A 17,813-nucleotide genomic window follows, 5' to 3' on the forward strand; every position below is an offset into this window, starting at 1 on the left:
CCTGTTTGCAAGAGGAACTTCCACCGAGGACTCTCCCTACCTGTCGCACTTCCTGCACTCTTGGAGTGACGATCTGACTGTAGGTCATGTCCAGGAAGCTTACACCTTCCCGGATGCACCACCAGTCATCCAGCTGCTGTTCAAGTTCCCTGACAGTCATTGTGGAGCTTCACCTGGACGCAGTTCCCGCAGGTGTAGTGCTCAGTGACACCAGCAGTGCCCCTGACTTCCCACATCCTGCATCATACGCACTGCACTAGTGTCCCTGCCATTACGCTTAAATATTTAAATTAAACGCACAGCAGAATAAGTGTAGCCTCCTCGCACTTAACTCGCAAAGAAATCTCCAGTTTCCTCCCACATTCCTAAGATGTACAGGTTTGTAAGCTAATTGGCTTGGTATAATTGTAAATTGTCCCTAGTGTGTGTAGAATAGTGTTAATGTACAGGGGTTGTTGGTCGGCGCGAACTCAGTGTGCCAAAGACCCTGTTTCTGTGCTTTATCTCTAAAATTAAACTAATTTTGGCCATCGAACAAAATATAGATGCTCACAACTGGTTCTCATGCCTCATAACTGAGGAAGGTTTGGATGAATAACCTTTTGTTGCCATTAAAGAGGAAAATAAGTTGATTGTTATGGTACTTGAAATGTAGAATGTTTTGCAGAATATTGGAAAATACTTGTACATTTTTAAATGGTGCCTATCATGTATAGGAGATTAATTATGAATGTTACTTATTTAACATTGAGCATCCAATTTCATAGAACAACTAAGAAATGATGGATCAAATAAATGACCAATCCTATCCTCACCGCTCCTGTGTAACAGGTAAACATCGCAGGGAATGAACTCTACTTAATGACATCCCATCTGGAGAGCACAAAGGATTTTTCTAAGGAGCGGGTTAGGCAACTGGGGATTATCCTGAAGAAAATGAAAGAGGTTCCAGATTGTGCCACTGTTATATTTGGAGGGGATACCAACCTGAGAGATCATGAGGTAAGTGGGGCATTTTACAGAACTATGGATTGAATGACCTTGAATTTAGAGATTTGCTTGTTGGTTGCTGATATTGGGGAAGAAGTCAGTGATTAGTAGAGATCATTGAGATAGTCATACTTTGCTATTGAGGGAGTGCAGCGTAGGTTCACCAGATTAATTCCCGGGATGGTGGGACTGTCATGTTTATGGAATGGAGCGGCTAGGCTTGTATACTTTATTAGAATGAGTGGGGATCTTATTGAAACATATAAGATTATTAAGTGTTTCGACCCAAAACGTTGCCTATTTCCTTCGCTCGATAGATGCTGCCTCACCCGCTGAGTTTCTCCAGCATTTTTGTCTACCGAAGATTATTAAGGATTTGGACACGCTAGAGGCAGGAAACATGTTCCCAATGTTGGGGGAGTCCAGAACAAGGGGATTCAGTTTAAGAATAAGGGGCAAGCCATTTAGAACGAAGATGAGTAAAAACTTTTTCACACAGAGTTGTGAGTCTGTGGAATTTTCTGCCTCAAGAATTTTCTATGGAGGCCGGTTCTCTGGATGCTTTCAAGAAATAGTTAGATAGAACTTAAAGATAACGGATTCAGGGGATATGGGGAGAAGGCAGGAATGGGGTACTGATTGTGGATGATCAGCCATGATCACATTGAATGGTGGTGCTCGCTCGAGGGGCTGAATGGCCTACTCCTGCACCTATTGTCTATTGTCATACAGCGTGGACAATCGGCCCAGCTTGCCCACGCCGACCAACATGACCCATCTACATTGGTCCCACCAGCCTGGGTTTGGCATATGAACCTATCCTATCCATGTACCTGTTGAAATGCCTTTTAAACATTGTGATAGTACCTGCCTCAGCTACCTCCTCTGGTAGCTTGTTCCATATACCAGCATATCCAGAATATTTTCATTATTTCATTGGCCACCTTCTAAACCTGTGGTCCCAGTCACTGAGGGAGGTAAGGGCACTTGCCATATTGAAATGACCCAAACTGTAAGTTAAGCACTCGTACCTTCAATGTTATTGTGTCTAAATTCTTACATTTCTATTCATCAATGCTGTGATGGTGTTCTTAGTCTGTGGTCAGCAGGAGTTCAGAACATAACATTAATATCTCTCATGGGTGATTGGACTTGGGTGACAAACACTGGCCTTGCTGGCAATATCCACATTATGGGAATGAATTAAAGAAATGTTAAGGCTATGGAATTAACTATTTTAGTTTTCATTTACAGCACGGAAACAGGCCCCTTGGCCCACTGAGTCCACGCTGACCATCAATCACCCGCACACTAGTTCTATGTGCTACACACTTGGAGCAGTTTTTACAGAAGCCTGCACGTTTTTGGAATGTGAGAGGAAAGCGGAGCACCCGGAGGAAACCCATGCGGTCACAGGGAGAACGTACAAAGTAATTTAGTTTATTGTCACGTGTACCGAGGTACAGTGAGAAGATTTTGTTGCGTGCTAACCAGTCCGCAGAGAGATTATACAAGATTATAATCGAGCCATTCGCAGTATTCAGATCTAGTGTTGGAGTAGAGGTTTAAGAGAGTGAAGCAATTGTAAAGCGAGATTGCAGATCCGCAAGTTCACATTTATTGTCACATGCACCAGTTAAGGTACAGTGGAATTTGACTTGCCATGCAGCCATACAATCAAAAAGAGCACAATACACAATATAATACAACATGAACATCCACCGCAGTGGAATCAACATTCTTCACTGTGGTTGAAGGCAATAACGTTCAGTCAGTCGTCCTCCTTTGTTCATCCGTTGTCGGGGTCATGAACCCTCCGCAGTCGCCGCTACAGACGGCCCTTTTCGTCGGGATGTCGAAACTCCGACGTCGGGACGGACACTCTGTGGCTTGAAAGTCCCGAATTGGCCGCTTCCTACCGGAGACTGGGGCTTCACGATGTTATAGACCGGCGGTCGGAGCTCCTCTCCTGCGATCCCCGGCAAGGGATCCCAGACTCCGCGATGGAAAGTCTATGCCCTGCCCGTGACTAGAAGCTCCGCAGACCGTGGCTTCAGGATGTTATAGTCCGCGGGCCAGCGCTCGGATCATTTCTTCTTCTGCCGATCCCCGGCAAGGGATCGCCCGGCTCCGCGATGGAAAGTCCACGCTGCGCCCGCTGCTGAAGCTCTGGGCCCCGACTCCAGGAGAGGCCGCACCAATCCAAGCTGTTGGGCCGCGAGGGAGGGCGAAAATATGACATGAAGAAAAGTCACATTCCGTCGAGGCAAGCGATTGAAAAACAGGTTCCCCCTATTCCCGCTACCAACCCCCACACTAAAACACACTTTAAGACATACTAAAAACAAAAAAAGTTGAACGGACGAACAGCTGCTGGCGAGGCTGCCGACTCGCGGCGCAACCCGTCACGCAGAGGGTCGCCTGGCTTGGGCGCCATCTCCTGCGGTCCAAATCAAACCAGGGACTCTGGCATTTTGCGGCAGCAACTCTACCGTTGTGCCACTATGCCGCCCACTTATCCATTTAGTATACATTGCACGTTATTGATTTCCCATATATTTAAACAAATAAAGGTATTGGTTTGGCCTAAACTTCTACCATATACTGGCTAGCATGTACGATAGAGACACAAGGGACTGCAGATGCCAGAACCTTGAGTAAAATACAAAGTGCTGGAGAAATTCACTGGGACAGGAAACCTGGAGGGAAGAGACAGGTGACATTTCAGGTTGGGGCCCATCTTTAACATGTACTAGACCAGGTGGGACCTGTTGGACCCCGTTCCCCCAACGCAATATTCCACCACTCGCCTGTTCCCCCAACGCAATATTCCACCACTCACGGATAGCTTTGATGTGTGAGGTTCCAAGCTGTAACCAGACCAACACCGAGTGCCGATGTGAGGGATATGGGGACAAAACAGGGATGGGGTACTGATTTTGGATTATCAACCATGATCATATTGAATGGAGGTGCTAGCTCGAAGGGCCGAATGGCCTACTCTTGCACCTATTTTCTATGTCTTGGTATAGTATGGTACTTTGTTACGTATCGAGGTACAGTGAAATTCATTTTTGTATACAGTACAAGTATACTTATACATGAGCACTTAGATACATATTAGACGTGCATCTCAGATACAGTACAAGTGTTTCGCAGTAGTACTCTGAGACAGTATACAGAGTCGCCAGTCTGGTGCCATTTTCAAATCCCAGTTGTTGGTACAGGGATCTTGATATGACCATGAAGGCCTGTTGTCCTGGCTGCGTTGCAGGTTCGGCCTGGCCAAAAGTACGTGGACCTGCAATGTCTGCTAGCATGTTGAGTTTAGTTTATTGTCACATGTACCGATGTGGAAAGTGTTTTGCAACTGAGTGACACAGTGGTAGAATTGCTGCCTTAAGCGCCAGAGACCCGGGTTCGATCCTGACTACGGGTGCTGTTGGTACAGAGTTTGCACGTTCTCCCTGTGACCCCGTGGGTTTCCTCCGTGTGCTCTGGTTTCCTCCCACGCTACAAAGACGTGCAGGTTTGTAGTCTATTTGGCTTCTGTAAATTGTCCCTAGTGTGTACAATAGAACTAGTGTATGGGTAACAGTTGGTCGGCGCGGAATCGGTGTGCTGAAGGGTTTGTTTCCACGCTGTATCTCGAAACAAAATTAACGAAACTGAACATTTTGACAGGGCTCGTACAGTCCTTGAAAGTCCTGGAATTGGAAACTGTTCTTCAAAGCCTTGAAAGTCCTTGATCCTTGATAAAAGTTAATGCAATGAGTAATGTGTTTTTTCATCAAGTTTATAATGCTTATTTTTTATTAAAAGTAGGGAAACATTGTTAGATATGTTTGCTAATGACGTTCTCTGTAGGAGGGAGGGGAGGCTCACTGGGGCCCAGCAGAGTCCGACCAAGTGCTGTCTGCATTGTGAGGTTGTGGGCCTAGTGCTGATCGGAACTCTGGTGAGGTGATGATTCTGGCCCGCTGCTGGCCGATGGAGAGGCGAGGGTCGACGAGTGTGTGAGTGTGGGTGTGTTTGTGTGCCCAGAGCGGCAGGAGGTTAGCAAGTTTGCAGATGGTACTAAAGTAAAATTGGTTAGTACAGTGTCAGAGGTTATGGGGAGAAGGCAGGAGAATGGGGTTGGGAGGGAGAGATAGATCAGTCATGATTGAATGGCGGTGTAGACTTGATGGGCCGAATGGCCTTAGTTTGCTCCGACGTGAGAGAATCTAGGACTAGAGGTCATAGCCTCAGAGTTAAAGGACGTTCCTTTAGGAATGAGATGAGGTGGAATATCTTTAGTCAGAGGATGGTGAATCTGTGGAATTCTTTGCCACAAACAGTGGTGGAGGCCAAGTCAGTGGATAAGGCAGAGAATTACGTAGTCTCTGAAATTTATGTTGTCGGAGTTGGGACTTTTTTTACCGACTCCGACTCCAGCAGCACCAAAATTGCTCCAACTCTGACTCCCGACTCCGACTCCACAGCCTAGATAAAGGGGGCCCTCATGACCCCCATCTCTCTTCCTCTTTTTTCAGTTTTTTCCTGTCTCGTGCCTGATGACTACAGAGGTCAGTGCGACAGACCAGTAATCCTTGTCTTTTTGGGTACAGGGACAATAGTGGAGACTTTGAAGCAATAGACAATAAGTGCAGAAGTAGGCCATTCGGCCCTTCGAGCCAGCACCGCCATTCAATGTGATCATGGCTGATCATCCCCAATCAGTACCCCGTTCCTGCCTTCTCCCCATATCCTCTGACTCTGTCATTTTTAAGAGCCCTATCTAGCTCTCTCTTGAAAGCATCCAGAGAACCTGCCTCCACCGCCCCCTGAGGCAGAGAATTCCACACTCACCACTCTCTGTGAGAAAGTGTTTTGTCGTCTCCGTTCTAAATGGCTTACTCCTTATTCTCAAACTGTGGCCCCTGGTTCTGGACTCCTCCAATATCGGGAACATGTTACCTGCCTCCAGCATGTCCAAGCCGTTAACAATCTTATAAGCAGGCAGGGACAGTACAGGATTGCAGGGACCGGTTGAAAAGCAATGTTTTCCATTATCATGGTTTCAGATTAACAACTGAGAGATGAGAAAATGGACCATCAGTGCTCTATTGAGGTACGAATATAGATAGGTTAACCATCTTGTGTGCAATTATTATGTAGCTTAGTGTCGTTCTGTGCAACCTGGACGAATGGATTGACTGATCACCGTCTCAGATTTCCTTGAAAATCAGTGTCTGTACATCAGAGCACAAAAGTAACACAACAGCAAACAAGGTCTCAACTCCAAATTGCAATGGGCATTTGGCAATAATTCGAGCTATATCAATGGTTCATTACTTCGAAGGAACTTGGAGTTGAAAGCTGATTTTTCTTCTGTGTTCTTTGTACCAGAGGTGTGCAAAACAATCAAATCTGAGATGGTGACCAGCCAACTTTCTTTCTTACTTTTTATTTGGTACAGAATTAAATTATCCAATACCAAGCAATTTATATACAAGTCTCCGATAATCCATCAATGTTTGCTGGATTATGGTCCTTGAAAATGGGATGTTTGGACCTTGAATTTATAGCTGTTCCAAGTGTACAAACCCTGTTTTGAGTAATGGATGGGAACTGTTGTGTCCCTTCTTCCTGCTAATCTTCCACCTGGTGCTTGACATTGATGGGCTGGTGTACGAGGGTGAACCTGGCGGGTGGGATTCTGGCCATGAACGTGATCTAGTAATCCGCCACGGATTAAGATTGAGCGTGAATTGTCTTTAGCTTTTCGTTTTTTTGCTTTGCTTTGCAGGTGAGAAATTTGGGAGGATTACCAGCTGGCATCTCAGATGTGTGGGAATCCTTGAACAGACAGGAACAGTGTCGTTACACCTGGGATACCACAACTAATGATAATTTGGAGGCGTCCTACTGTTGCAGGCTCCGTTTTGACCGCGTATTTTTCAGGGCTTCCAGAGGAGGTCAAATTATTCCAAAGGAAATGAGACTCGTGGGGCAAGAGAGACTGGAGTGTGGACGGTTTTGCAGTGATCACTGGGGACTTCTTTGTGACTTTGATGTCCTCCTCTAAGAGCAACTGCAATACCTGGAATAAAACAATTGTGCCTGAAAGTCTGAGTTGTATGATTTCTGGAGTTAAAATATTCAGGGTTGTTTCTGAGTTGATGGGATGTCCCATTAGCTACATCCCACCCATATTTACCACGCCACTTCAGTTTGCAGTCATCCTTCTGATGTGCTAAAGAGATACGTGAGGAAAATTGTATTGTGGCACATTATTGGAATACAGGTTCTTGTGCTAAGTTATTTATTGGAGCAGATCTTCATGGTGGAAGAACACCATTCTAAACAGGGCTCTAGAGTCGATACCCAAAACATCTGACTTGATTTCTTGTGTATCCGACTCCGACCCAAAAAGGATGTTGAGAGGTGGTCGACCCTTCCTCTAGACTTCAGTGCCAGAATACAAATGGTAAAAATGAATATCCTACCTAAACTACTATATTTATTTCAATCTCTCCCAATTAATGTTCCCCGAGATAAATTCATAGCCTGGGATAAAATGGTCTCTAGATTCATTTGGAATAGCAAAAAACCAAGAATAAAATTAACAACACTTCAACTGCCGAAAAGCAAGGGTGGAATGGCTTTACCAAATCTGAAGAAATACTTTTATGCAGCTCAACTCGGACCTCTGGCTTGTTGGTGTAGACCTGATTATGAATCTTGATGGAAAGAAATGGAAAGGGAGATACAGGGTTACCAGACCCAGATTTTGGTGGGAGACAAATATCTGAGAGGGGCTTTGAGACATGCTATGGATCCAATAGTAGCATTTACGTTAGAAATATGGAATGTTATAGTGGAAAAATACAAATTAAAAAGAGGGGTTCACGCATTGAAGTGGTTCGCATATGACTCAAAGTTTAAGCCAGGGGTGTATGATTCAAAATTCAAAGAATGGGCACAAAAAGGCATAACGGCAATGTATACAGTTTCAGAAAATGGCGAGTTTATGAGCTTCCAAGATTTAAAGTCAAAGTATGGTCTCGAAAACAAAGATTTTTTTAGATACTTGCAATTAAGAGACTACTTTATAAAAGAGATAAGGCCAGAACTAGATGAAACTTCAAATAATGTGAATAAGGTGATTGTGGATGCATACAAACAGAAGGGGTCTCGGGTCATCTCTGCTTTCTACCAAGCTCTGGTGGAAAGCGGGGGAGAATCAACGCTCTACATAAAAACAAAATGGGAAGCAGAATTAAGGATTCAAATAACAGAAGAAGAATGGTATCAAATGTGTGAAACACAATGTTCATCCACAAGCTCACTAGTATGGAGAGAATTTTGCTGGAAGAATCTATCTCGCTTTTTTATAACACCCAAAATAAAAAGCAGACAACTTGCTGTCCAACAACACTGTTAGAGGCTGTGTGGGAGTACGGAGGCAGACCACTCGCATATTTTCTGGAACTGTGTAAAGATAAGGCCATACTGGGAAAATGTTAATGCAGCTGTAAATAATATCTTGGGTTATAAAATCCCAAATACCTGCCCTGTGATGTATCTGGGGCGTATTAAAGATAGTGTAAAAATAGAAGATACATATTTGATTAAAGTTTTGCTTGCAGCAAGTAAGAAGGCCATTACCAGGCAGTGGCTTAATGAAAAAAGTCCAAAACAGGAACAGTGGTTAGAAATTGTGCGAGACATCTTTAATATGGAGAAATTGACATATTCCTTGAGAGTCAAGGAGAATTCATTTGAGAAGATCTGGGAAAAATGGACTGTTTATTTGAGCCATGACACCAATTAGATAAATGCCGAGCTAGATATGGGAAGATTGCGTTATATAGAACTAGATGTCCAAGTTCAAGTGAGTTTATTGTCATGTGTCCCTGTATAGGACAATGAAATTCTTGCTTTGCTTAAGCACACAGAAAATAGTAGGCATTTACTACAAAACAGATAAATGTGTCCATATACCATGATATAAATATATACACACATGAATAAATAAACTGGTAGTGCAAATAACAGAAAGTGGTTGCTAATAATCAGAGTTTTGTCCGAGCCAGGTTTAATAACCTGATGGCTGAGGGGACAAATGGTATGTTTGTATGAATGTTGAATTATCTCCAGATAACTAATCAATGTAATGGTTTTTCTTTTTTAAATTTGGTAAGTGAACCACACGGTCTTATTCCAATTTTTAAAATTTATTTACTTCTTTTTTTTTTTTTTTGCCCCCCATCTACTTATTTTTTTATTTTGATTGCTGTTTTTCTTACTTTGTTTTATTTATGGTGATGGTGTTGCACTGTTTTGAAAATATCTCTTAAAAATCAATAAAAATTTAAGTGAAAAAAAAAGAAAAAAAAGTTCACTTCCAGTACACATCAGCATGTTGTTATAACAGGCGTAGCAGCTATTCGACTAACAGGAGCTGAGTTCTGACAATATAAGCTGCATGGTGGGCGGAGCTTCTACTGATAAGCATTACAATTGGTTAGTATGAAGTCACCAATCTACAGTTTTGGCATAGTTCAGGTCTTGAAAAGCACGCAAGCAAACACGCAAACTCACACACAAGATGAGAGTTTTAGTAATAAATACGAGACTAACTGGGACCAGTTGGGTCCCTGTCACACGGGAGGCCTGGTCCCCCAACGCAATATTCCACCACTCACCCATAGCCCCCACTGGAGGCCTGGTCCCCCAATGCCACCCGTTCCCCAACGCAATATTCCACCACTCACCCATTCTCCCATACTCTAGCACTCACCCATAGCCCCCAGCTGTGCAGTGGTGTACCCCCAGCACTGCCTCCCCTTCCTCTTGCTTCGAGGACTTTAAAAAAAAAATGCAATTACATCCTCCCTCTCCTGTTGAGCTAAAAACTTGCTGGAAGGACTGAGTGTTACTCGATTGCAACTTTGAAATGCAGTGAGCAAACTCGATAATTCCCAATAATTTAAATCTTGATATCTGCACGGCCAATGTTCGCCAACCACTTTAGCTGTTGTTGTCCCTTCAGCTGTCGTTTCTCTCTACCATAATTTTTCCTCACTTTTGGAATTCTGAAGTAGGATAAATGTCTCTCATTGTTACCCCAATTTCCACAATTATTTACAGCACAAAAACTGACCATTTTGGCGGTTTTTAACAGGTAAGAAAGTACGCGTTTCGTGCATTAACAGTGTATGCCGTAAGCTGCCATGTCCTCCACATGGATCGAGCTGCTCCATGCATCACGTCTTTTGACCCAATAACCTTACGTGCAACCCTCCTATAGATGAAGACAGGATCCTATCCTTTGTGGATCCTATGCTTTCCCCTTCCAAAGTCAATAATCGTTGAGAAACGCTATTGACAAAAGTCAACCAACGTCTGTCCATTCCCTAACCCATCTGGCTGACCCACTGAGTTCCTCCAACACTTTGTGTTTTGCTCAAGATGTCAGCATCTGCAGTTTCTTGTTTTCTCTTTGTTCTGCACATCAATCCCCTCTCCCCCCCTTCTCTGCCACAAAGCAAACTTGCATCTCTTCCTTTCTCATTTCCGACAAAGGGTCGGAGACCCTAAACACTGCCCCTTTCTCTTCCAACGAGTTATTCCGGCATTTTCTGTTTTTTAAAGTGGATTTTTAAAATGAGTTCTGGCATATTAAAGACTTGCCTCCCTGTTGTTGGATTTTGGTTTGATTGTACAGGCGAATACATTTTCAGTTAACTATATTACTGTACATGGTGCTGCCAAGTTGTGCAAATAGCCAACATTCCCTTTAGACCGCTGAATCTTAGCTGAAAAGTAACATCGAGTGATAAAGGCGTCTGAAGTCTTTTGTCTGCAACCCTGGTTGTATTGTTAAGAGGGAGAGGCCTTAATGTTGACTCTTGCAAACGCTGCCTGAGCGATTTCTCTTTAAAGTAAGAGTAGAGAGGGTTAAGTGTTGTAGAATTTTGGCCATTGATAATTGTATTAGGGGTGACCTTTTTAATTCCGGCGGTGAGATACTTGGGGAGTATTTTCCCCCTTACAATGAGGCGGCAGATGTGAGCGTCGGCTGGGGATGGGCTGAGGATTAGCATGCAATGAGCTCACGGCACCACATCGCATGTGGGACCGGGGAGGAGAGCTCCAGTGACTCGCTGCCTCTGCCGGGACACTACAGGCGTTGACTCAAGCTTAGGGTCGGGGTTCCGTAAAGGCAGCCAAGCGGATGAACCCGGTTCCCTGCCCCAACCTTGCCTTGCTGAAGAACCATCACGGGATTGCCCAGGTAAGGAAGCAGCCTGCTTCTGTGTCACAACAAGGAACAAAAACTGCAGACGGAATGGTGTGTGAGGAAGGAACTGCAGATGCGTGGTTTAAACCGAAGCTGGACACACAAAGCTGGTGTAACTCAGCGGGTCAGGCAGCATCTCTGGAGAGAAGGGATGGGAAGGAAGGAACTGCAGATGCGTGGTTTACACTGAAGATGGACACACAAAGCTGGAGTAACTCAGCGGGTCAGGCAGCATCTCTGGAGGGAAGGGATGGGTGGCTTTTCAGGGGGAGAGAGAGTCTTCTTCAGACTGGAACTGCAGGTGCTGGTTTATACCAAAGATAGACACGAAATGATGGCGTAACTGCACCGGAATAAGTGCGCAATTCAATTATCAGTACGAATAACGTGCAGATTTATTTTAAATTTAAAAAATCAATAAAGCTCCGAGTTGGTGGCCTCTCCCACTGCGGTTAAAGTGATAAGGAGGGGGGAAGGGGGAAGGGGGAAGGGGGGGGGGGGGGGGGGTAGGGGGGCAAGAGTGAGGCCACAACAGCAATTTGGAGGAACAACACCTCGTATTTTGCTTGGGCAGCTTACAACCTAGCGGTATGAAGAAGGGTCTCGACCTGAACATCAGCCATTCCTTCTCTCCAGAGATGCTGCCTGTCCTGCTGAGTTACTCCAGCTTTTTGTGTCTATCCAGCGGTATGAACGTTGATTTCTGTAATGTCAAGTAACCCCTGCATTTCCCTCCCCCTCCCCCCTCCCCCTCCACCCCTCCCCCTCCCCCTTCCCCTCCCCCCTTCCCCTTCCCCCTCCCCTTCCCCCCTTCCCCCCTTCCCCCTCCCCCCCCCCCCAGGCGTACTGCTAGTTCGACTGTTCGCATCCTTGTCTCCCTTTATCACCAACTCCCCAGCCAACAATGGACCATTGTGGGCTCCACCCTTCCACCAGATTGATCGAACAGTTTAGGACATTGTCAGTGGGATTAGCGAGGCTATCATTACAGAATATTTTTATCGTCACGGTGAGGCGGGACACTTGTAATGAATGTCTGCTCACTTCTATTAGGGGGTTGTTTGAAATTCTAAGCAAAACGTTATTATTTATTTGTGAAAGGAATGATGCATGACTTGATTTGGTCGGTGAATGAAATCCCTTTTCTATCTTGTCCTCTCTTGAAAGCGATGATAGCTGCTGTGATATAGTTAAACAAGTATTGATTTCCCCCCTCCTTGCTATTACATCCTAATGGTAACCATGTTTGTGTTAATGGGGATATTTACATGGCAGGAATCAAGCTTGATCATCTCCTTCCCCAATGTCCATACATCCATTGGTCCAGTTGGTATCCAATGATCCAGAATTGGACCATATCGAGTCATAGGGTCTTACAACATGAAAACAGGCCCTTCAGCCTAACTTGCCCACACCGGCAAACATCCCATCTACACTAGTCCCTCGTGCCAGCGCTTGGCCCATATCCCTCCAAACCTGTCCTATCCATGTACCTCTCTAAATGTTTCTTAAATGTTGCGATAGTACCTGCCGCAACTACCTCCTCTGGCAGCTCATTCCATACACCTCCCACCTTTGCATGAAAAAGTTATTCCTCAGGTTCTTATTAAATCTTTCCCCTCTAACCTTAAACCTATATCCTCCGGTTCTTGATTTCCCCTATTCGGGACAGGATACTCTGTGCATCTACCCAATCTATTCCTCTCATGATTTTATTTACACTAATTTGAAATACTCCCACCCAACTTTCTAGTTGTGGTGCTGTTTAACAAGTCTTAGAATATAGAACAGTTCAGCACAAGAGTAGACCTTTCAGCTCCCAATGTCTCTGCTGAACACAGTGTCTACTTAAACTAAATCCCTTCCATCTGCATATTTCCCATATCTCTCCATTCCCAACTTATTCACAAGCCTATATGTTGATGCTGACTGTTAGCTGAATGTGTTAGCTTGGTTAATAATTAAGATATTGTCTAAATAGTAAATGGAATATGAATAAACTACAATAAAACTGCAGATGCTGGAAATCTGAAATTAAAAAATGCTGGAAACAAATATACAAACAAGAGTTGAAAGTCAGGGCTAATAGGTAACTAATTGAAAGCAGTCCAACCTGTCAAAAAAAAACAAATAAAGGGTGGCACGGTGGCACAGCGGTAGAGTTGCTGCCTCACAGCACCAGAGACCCGGGTTCGATCAAGACTATGGGTCTGTAAGGAGTTTGTACGTTCTCCCCGTGACCTGCGTGGGATTTCTCCAAGATCTTCGGTTTCCTCCCACTCTCCAAAGACAATCAATCAATCAGTTTTATTCGTCACATTGCACATAAAGTGCAAGTGAAATGAATTTGTCAGCAGCGGTACAATGATAAAGAACACACAAACACAATAAAAATTTAACACAAACATCCACCACAGCATTAATCACTGTGGTGGAAGGCACAGAATTTGGCCAGTCCTCCTCCATTTTCCCCCGTGGTCGGGACCTCAATGACCTCCTTTTACCATCGGGACGCCATCGCTGCGGGTGGGCAGATGGTAAAAGGACAAGGTAAAAGCCAAGGTAAGTCCAGGATCGGCTCTTCCCCACCAGAGACCGCGGCTTCAGGTTGGTGTAGGCCGCAGGCCGGTGGTCGAAGATTTAAAGTTCGCGCCGCAGCCAGAAGCACCGCAGACTGCAGGGCCGACAGACGAAGCTCCCCTCCAGGGGTCCCCGGCGATGGTAAGTCGCCACCGCGCCCGCGGTAGAAATTGGCCGCAGGCCGGTGGTGGAAGCTTCTTCTACTCCCCGAGTCCCCAAAGTGAGATCCCGGGCTGTAGACGCCGCGCCATCTGGAGCTGTGCAGATCGCGGCTTCAGGCTGCCGGCTGCCACGGGCCAGCAAAACGGAGCTCTCCACTCCGGCGAGCCCCAGCGAGGGCTCACCCGCTCCATGCCGAAAGTCTGCGCTGCGCCCGCCGCTGAAGCCCCGGGCGCGTCTCCGGGAAAGGCAGCGCCGATCCTTGTTATTAGGCCACAGGGGAGGCGATCTGGAAAAAGTCGCCTCTCCGTGGAGGAGATGACCGAAGCGGTTTCCCCCACACCAATCCCCACACAAAACGCACAGAGGAACATTAAAAACATACTTTAAAACATACTAAAAAAACAAAAAAAGTAGCAAAAAACGCTGCTGACAGGGCGCTGGCTTGCAGCGCCCCCAGGTTTGGTAAGGTTGTTTAAGAAGGAACTGCAGATGCTGGAAAATCGAAGGTAGACAAAATGCTGGAGAAACTCAGGGGGTGAGGCAGCATCTATGGAGCGAAGGAAATAGGCAATGTTTCGGGCCAAAACCCTTCTTCAGTATGATGGGATTATAGGTTATTTGGCTGGGTATAAATGTAAATTGTCTCTGGTGTGTGTAGGATAGTGTTAGTGTGCGGGGATCGCTGGTCGGTGCGGACTTGGTGGGCTGAAGGGCCTGTTTTCGCGCTGTATCTCAAAACTAAACCAAACTAAAAAATGGTCTGATTCTGAGGGAAAAATATTAAAAAATATCACTTCTAATCTTCTACATAATGGCATCATGCTTCAGCCAATTATTGGTATCTTAATTGCATGCAAGACACTTTAGCATCATTGCATAAATTAAGTTAATCAAGTATGAAGTATCAAACTGATATAATAAATGAAGACTAATCAACAGGTCTCTGTTCTAGTGCCTCTGAATTTGCAACTGAAGGGAGGACAAGGAAAGAAGAAGAAAAAATTACACTTGTGTATGTTTTTCTTGCCTGAGAAATGATTCGCGTGTGGATTTTCCTCAACGCTGTGTTGCTGTGCATCATGACAGGTATGTCATTGAAGCATGGGCTGGTTTGTTTTTTTGCCTTGATTATCTGGATAAAGAATTGTCTTTATTGCCGTAGAATCACTTGGAGTTTATTTCTTTAAATACATCTGTCGATGTTTCCCTGTGTTGCACTGACAACGGTGAATCGGACGTAATAGCAGGGAAAACAACCCTCGTTGTTTTTCCCTATTTCTCACCCAGGGATGCTGCTGCATTGGGACTCTGCATTGCTGGTGTTACCATGGCGATGTTGTTAATGTAACACACGAGGGGGAATTGAACCCAGCACCTTTGTGCATTTTACTGTGCAGCTGCTTGCAGGATAATGATTGAGATAATGAGAGGTACCAAAAACAGCAGCTGCTGGAGGTGACAAAGGTTAGAGGTGGAAAGGAGACAAAAGCATGTCAGATAAGGAGAGGAGAGGAGTGAAATTTAAACATTTCTCTCACCGTCTCCCAGCCTGCCCCCTCCCCCCGCACCATTCCCCTCCTTTGTTCACTCATCTCCCTTCCCCAAGGCCCCCATTTCTCTTCTATTTCCCCTCGCATCTCTGGAGGAAAAGAATAGATGAAGGGCCTTCCCACGAGCATGCGACTCCATGCGGCAAGCGCGACCTAACGTGGTCGCTTGAGCCGTATGGCCTCGCGGGGCCGGTTGCACTTCGATCACCGGAGCCGTATGGAGTTGTGCGGAGCTGGTCCCGACATCGCGCGAGGCTCCGAAAAACGCGTCGCATGCTCATGGGACAGGCCCTGTACGGGGATCACTCGACCTCCGCGCGGCCCCAGCTTCCGATTTGGTTGCGCTTGCTGCATGCAGGTCGCATGCTCATGGGACAGGCCCTTGACGCTTTGGGTCAGAACCCTTCTTCAGATTGAAATAGTCAGTAGAAGTCTGAATAAGGGTCTCAACCTGAAATGTCACCCATTCCTTCTCTCCAAAGATGTTGCCTGTTCCACTGAGTTACTCCAGTGTTTTGTGTCTATCTTTGGTCTCTTGATTAGGTTTGATATAGGATTGGAACTATTATAAAGTTACAGGAAGCTTTGAAAATCCTTTACAGTAGAATGGAGGATAGAGAATGGTGAAAAATATCGATAAAACTGGATATTTTTTATTTCTCATTTATCATGATTTGTGGGTATTGCTGACAAGACTGGAGTTTACTGCCTGTATTTGCTCTCCCTTGAGATGTTTGTGATACATCTGTGAGAATTGCTCTTGTGACTTCAGAGAGCAATTTAAAATAATTGATATTTAAAAAAATGATGCAATGTGCAAATCATGTAATGTTGTCAATTTTCCTTTCTGAAAGGACATTAGAAAACTAGATAGACACAATGGGACTCAGCATCTCTGGATGGAAGGATTTGAAAGGAATGGAAAACTAGAAGTGTAGGAAGAAACTGCAGATACTAGTTTACACTGAAGATGGATACAAAATGCTGGAGTAACTCAGTGGGTCAGGCATCATCTACGTTTTTTTAGTTTAGAGATACAGCGTGGAAACAGGCCAACCCTGACCAGCGATTCCCGCAGACCTACACTAACACACACACACACACGCACACGCACACGCACACACACACACACAAGCACCTGGAGAAAACCCACGTAGGTCATGGGGCAAATGTACGAACTCTGTACAGACAGCACCCGTAGTCAGGATCGAACGTGTGTGTCTGGCACTGCAAGGCAGCAAATCTACCGTTGTGCCACAGAGCCGCCCACATCCCAAAACATCGCCTATTCCTTCTCTCCAGAGATGCTGCCTGACCTGTTGAGTTACTCCAGCATTTTGTGTCTATCCTCAGCAAACTAGAATTCTTAAAAAAAAAATCTTACTATGTTGGCTACCTTTATACAAATTGAGGCTATCCTTATTTTGAAACTAATTTCAAATGTTGGATAATTTAGTGCAGGTTTCTGATTGGCTGGTCCTTTAGTAAAACCAATACACTACCACAAGCCCAGAATAAAAAAACAAATCCGCTTATAAGCCTCGTACACAGGAAGTAGCTAAGGCCAATTTAATGATACATTATCTGCTCTGCACACTGTTTTGTCCACTATTAATGTAGCAAAGGCCAAGTACTGTATTTTTCTTGCAAACAAAGCATATGTGTAGCCACCCTTTCTATTAAGACTAACAACGAAACACTGATTTATACCACCTGAACTTCAAAGAGTTATTTCCTGACAACAGGCTATTGCACCAACATTTCCGGTCCCCTGTTATCCAACCATAAGCATAAGTTCACATGTCGTAGGAGCAGAGGTAGGCTATTCAGCTCATCAAGTCTACTTCAAGTCAAGGGTTCCACAAGGTTCCATCCTTGGCCCCATTCTCTTCTCCCTGTATATGCTCCCCTTAGGCCAAGTCATTGAAAGGCACGGCATTTCCTTCCATTGCTACGCAGACGATGCCCAACTCTATCTCCCCTGAAGCCCAACAACCGATCAAATCTGTTTAACCTTATCCACTGCCTCGAGGATATAAAGTGTTGGATGGTCCAGAACTTCCTTCAACTAAACGAGAGTAAGTCTGAGGTCATCCTTCACGGCCCCTCGGACTCAATCAAAATGATAGCAGGCAGCCTTGGAAGCCTTACCCCACTACTCAAACCTCACGTCAAAAACCTTGGCGTGATATTTGACTCAGCATTGAAATTTGACAAACAAGTCAATGCCGTGGTAAAAG

The 17,813-nt window shown here is 45.0% G+C and overlaps 2 protein-coding genes across 2 annotated transcripts in view; both read left to right on the forward strand.

Moving 5' to 3' along the window:
- The window catches only part of LOC116985252 (tyrosyl-DNA phosphodiesterase 2-like), a 34,666-nt gene extending 27,334 nt beyond the window's left edge, over positions 1-7,332 (forward strand). The window contains exons 6-7 of the mRNA XM_033039917.1: positions 832-1,002; positions 6,782-7,332. Coding sequence (XP_032895808.1) covers positions 832-1,002; positions 6,782-7,060 — 450 coding nt within the window. The 3' untranslated portion in view covers positions 7,061-7,332. The remainder of the gene's footprint in view (positions 1-831; positions 1,003-6,781) is intronic.
- A 3,321-nt stretch (positions 7,333-10,653) lies between these two features.
- kiaa0319 (KIAA0319 ortholog) overlaps positions 10,654-17,813 on the forward strand; it is a 71,835-nt gene continuing 64,675 nt past the window's right edge. The window contains exons 1-2 of the mRNA XM_033013518.1: positions 10,654-11,275; positions 14,976-15,109. Coding sequence (XP_032869409.1) covers positions 15,058-15,109 — 52 coding nt within the window. The 5' untranslated portion in view covers positions 10,654-11,275; positions 14,976-15,057. The remainder of the gene's footprint in view (positions 11,276-14,975; positions 15,110-17,813) is intronic.

The sequence above is a fragment of the Amblyraja radiata genome, chromosome 2 (assembly GCF_010909765.2).
Source record: "Amblyraja radiata isolate CabotCenter1 chromosome 2, sAmbRad1.1.pri, whole genome shotgun sequence".
Lineage (NCBI taxonomy): Eukaryota > Metazoa > Chordata > Chondrichthyes > Rajiformes > Rajidae > Amblyraja > Amblyraja radiata.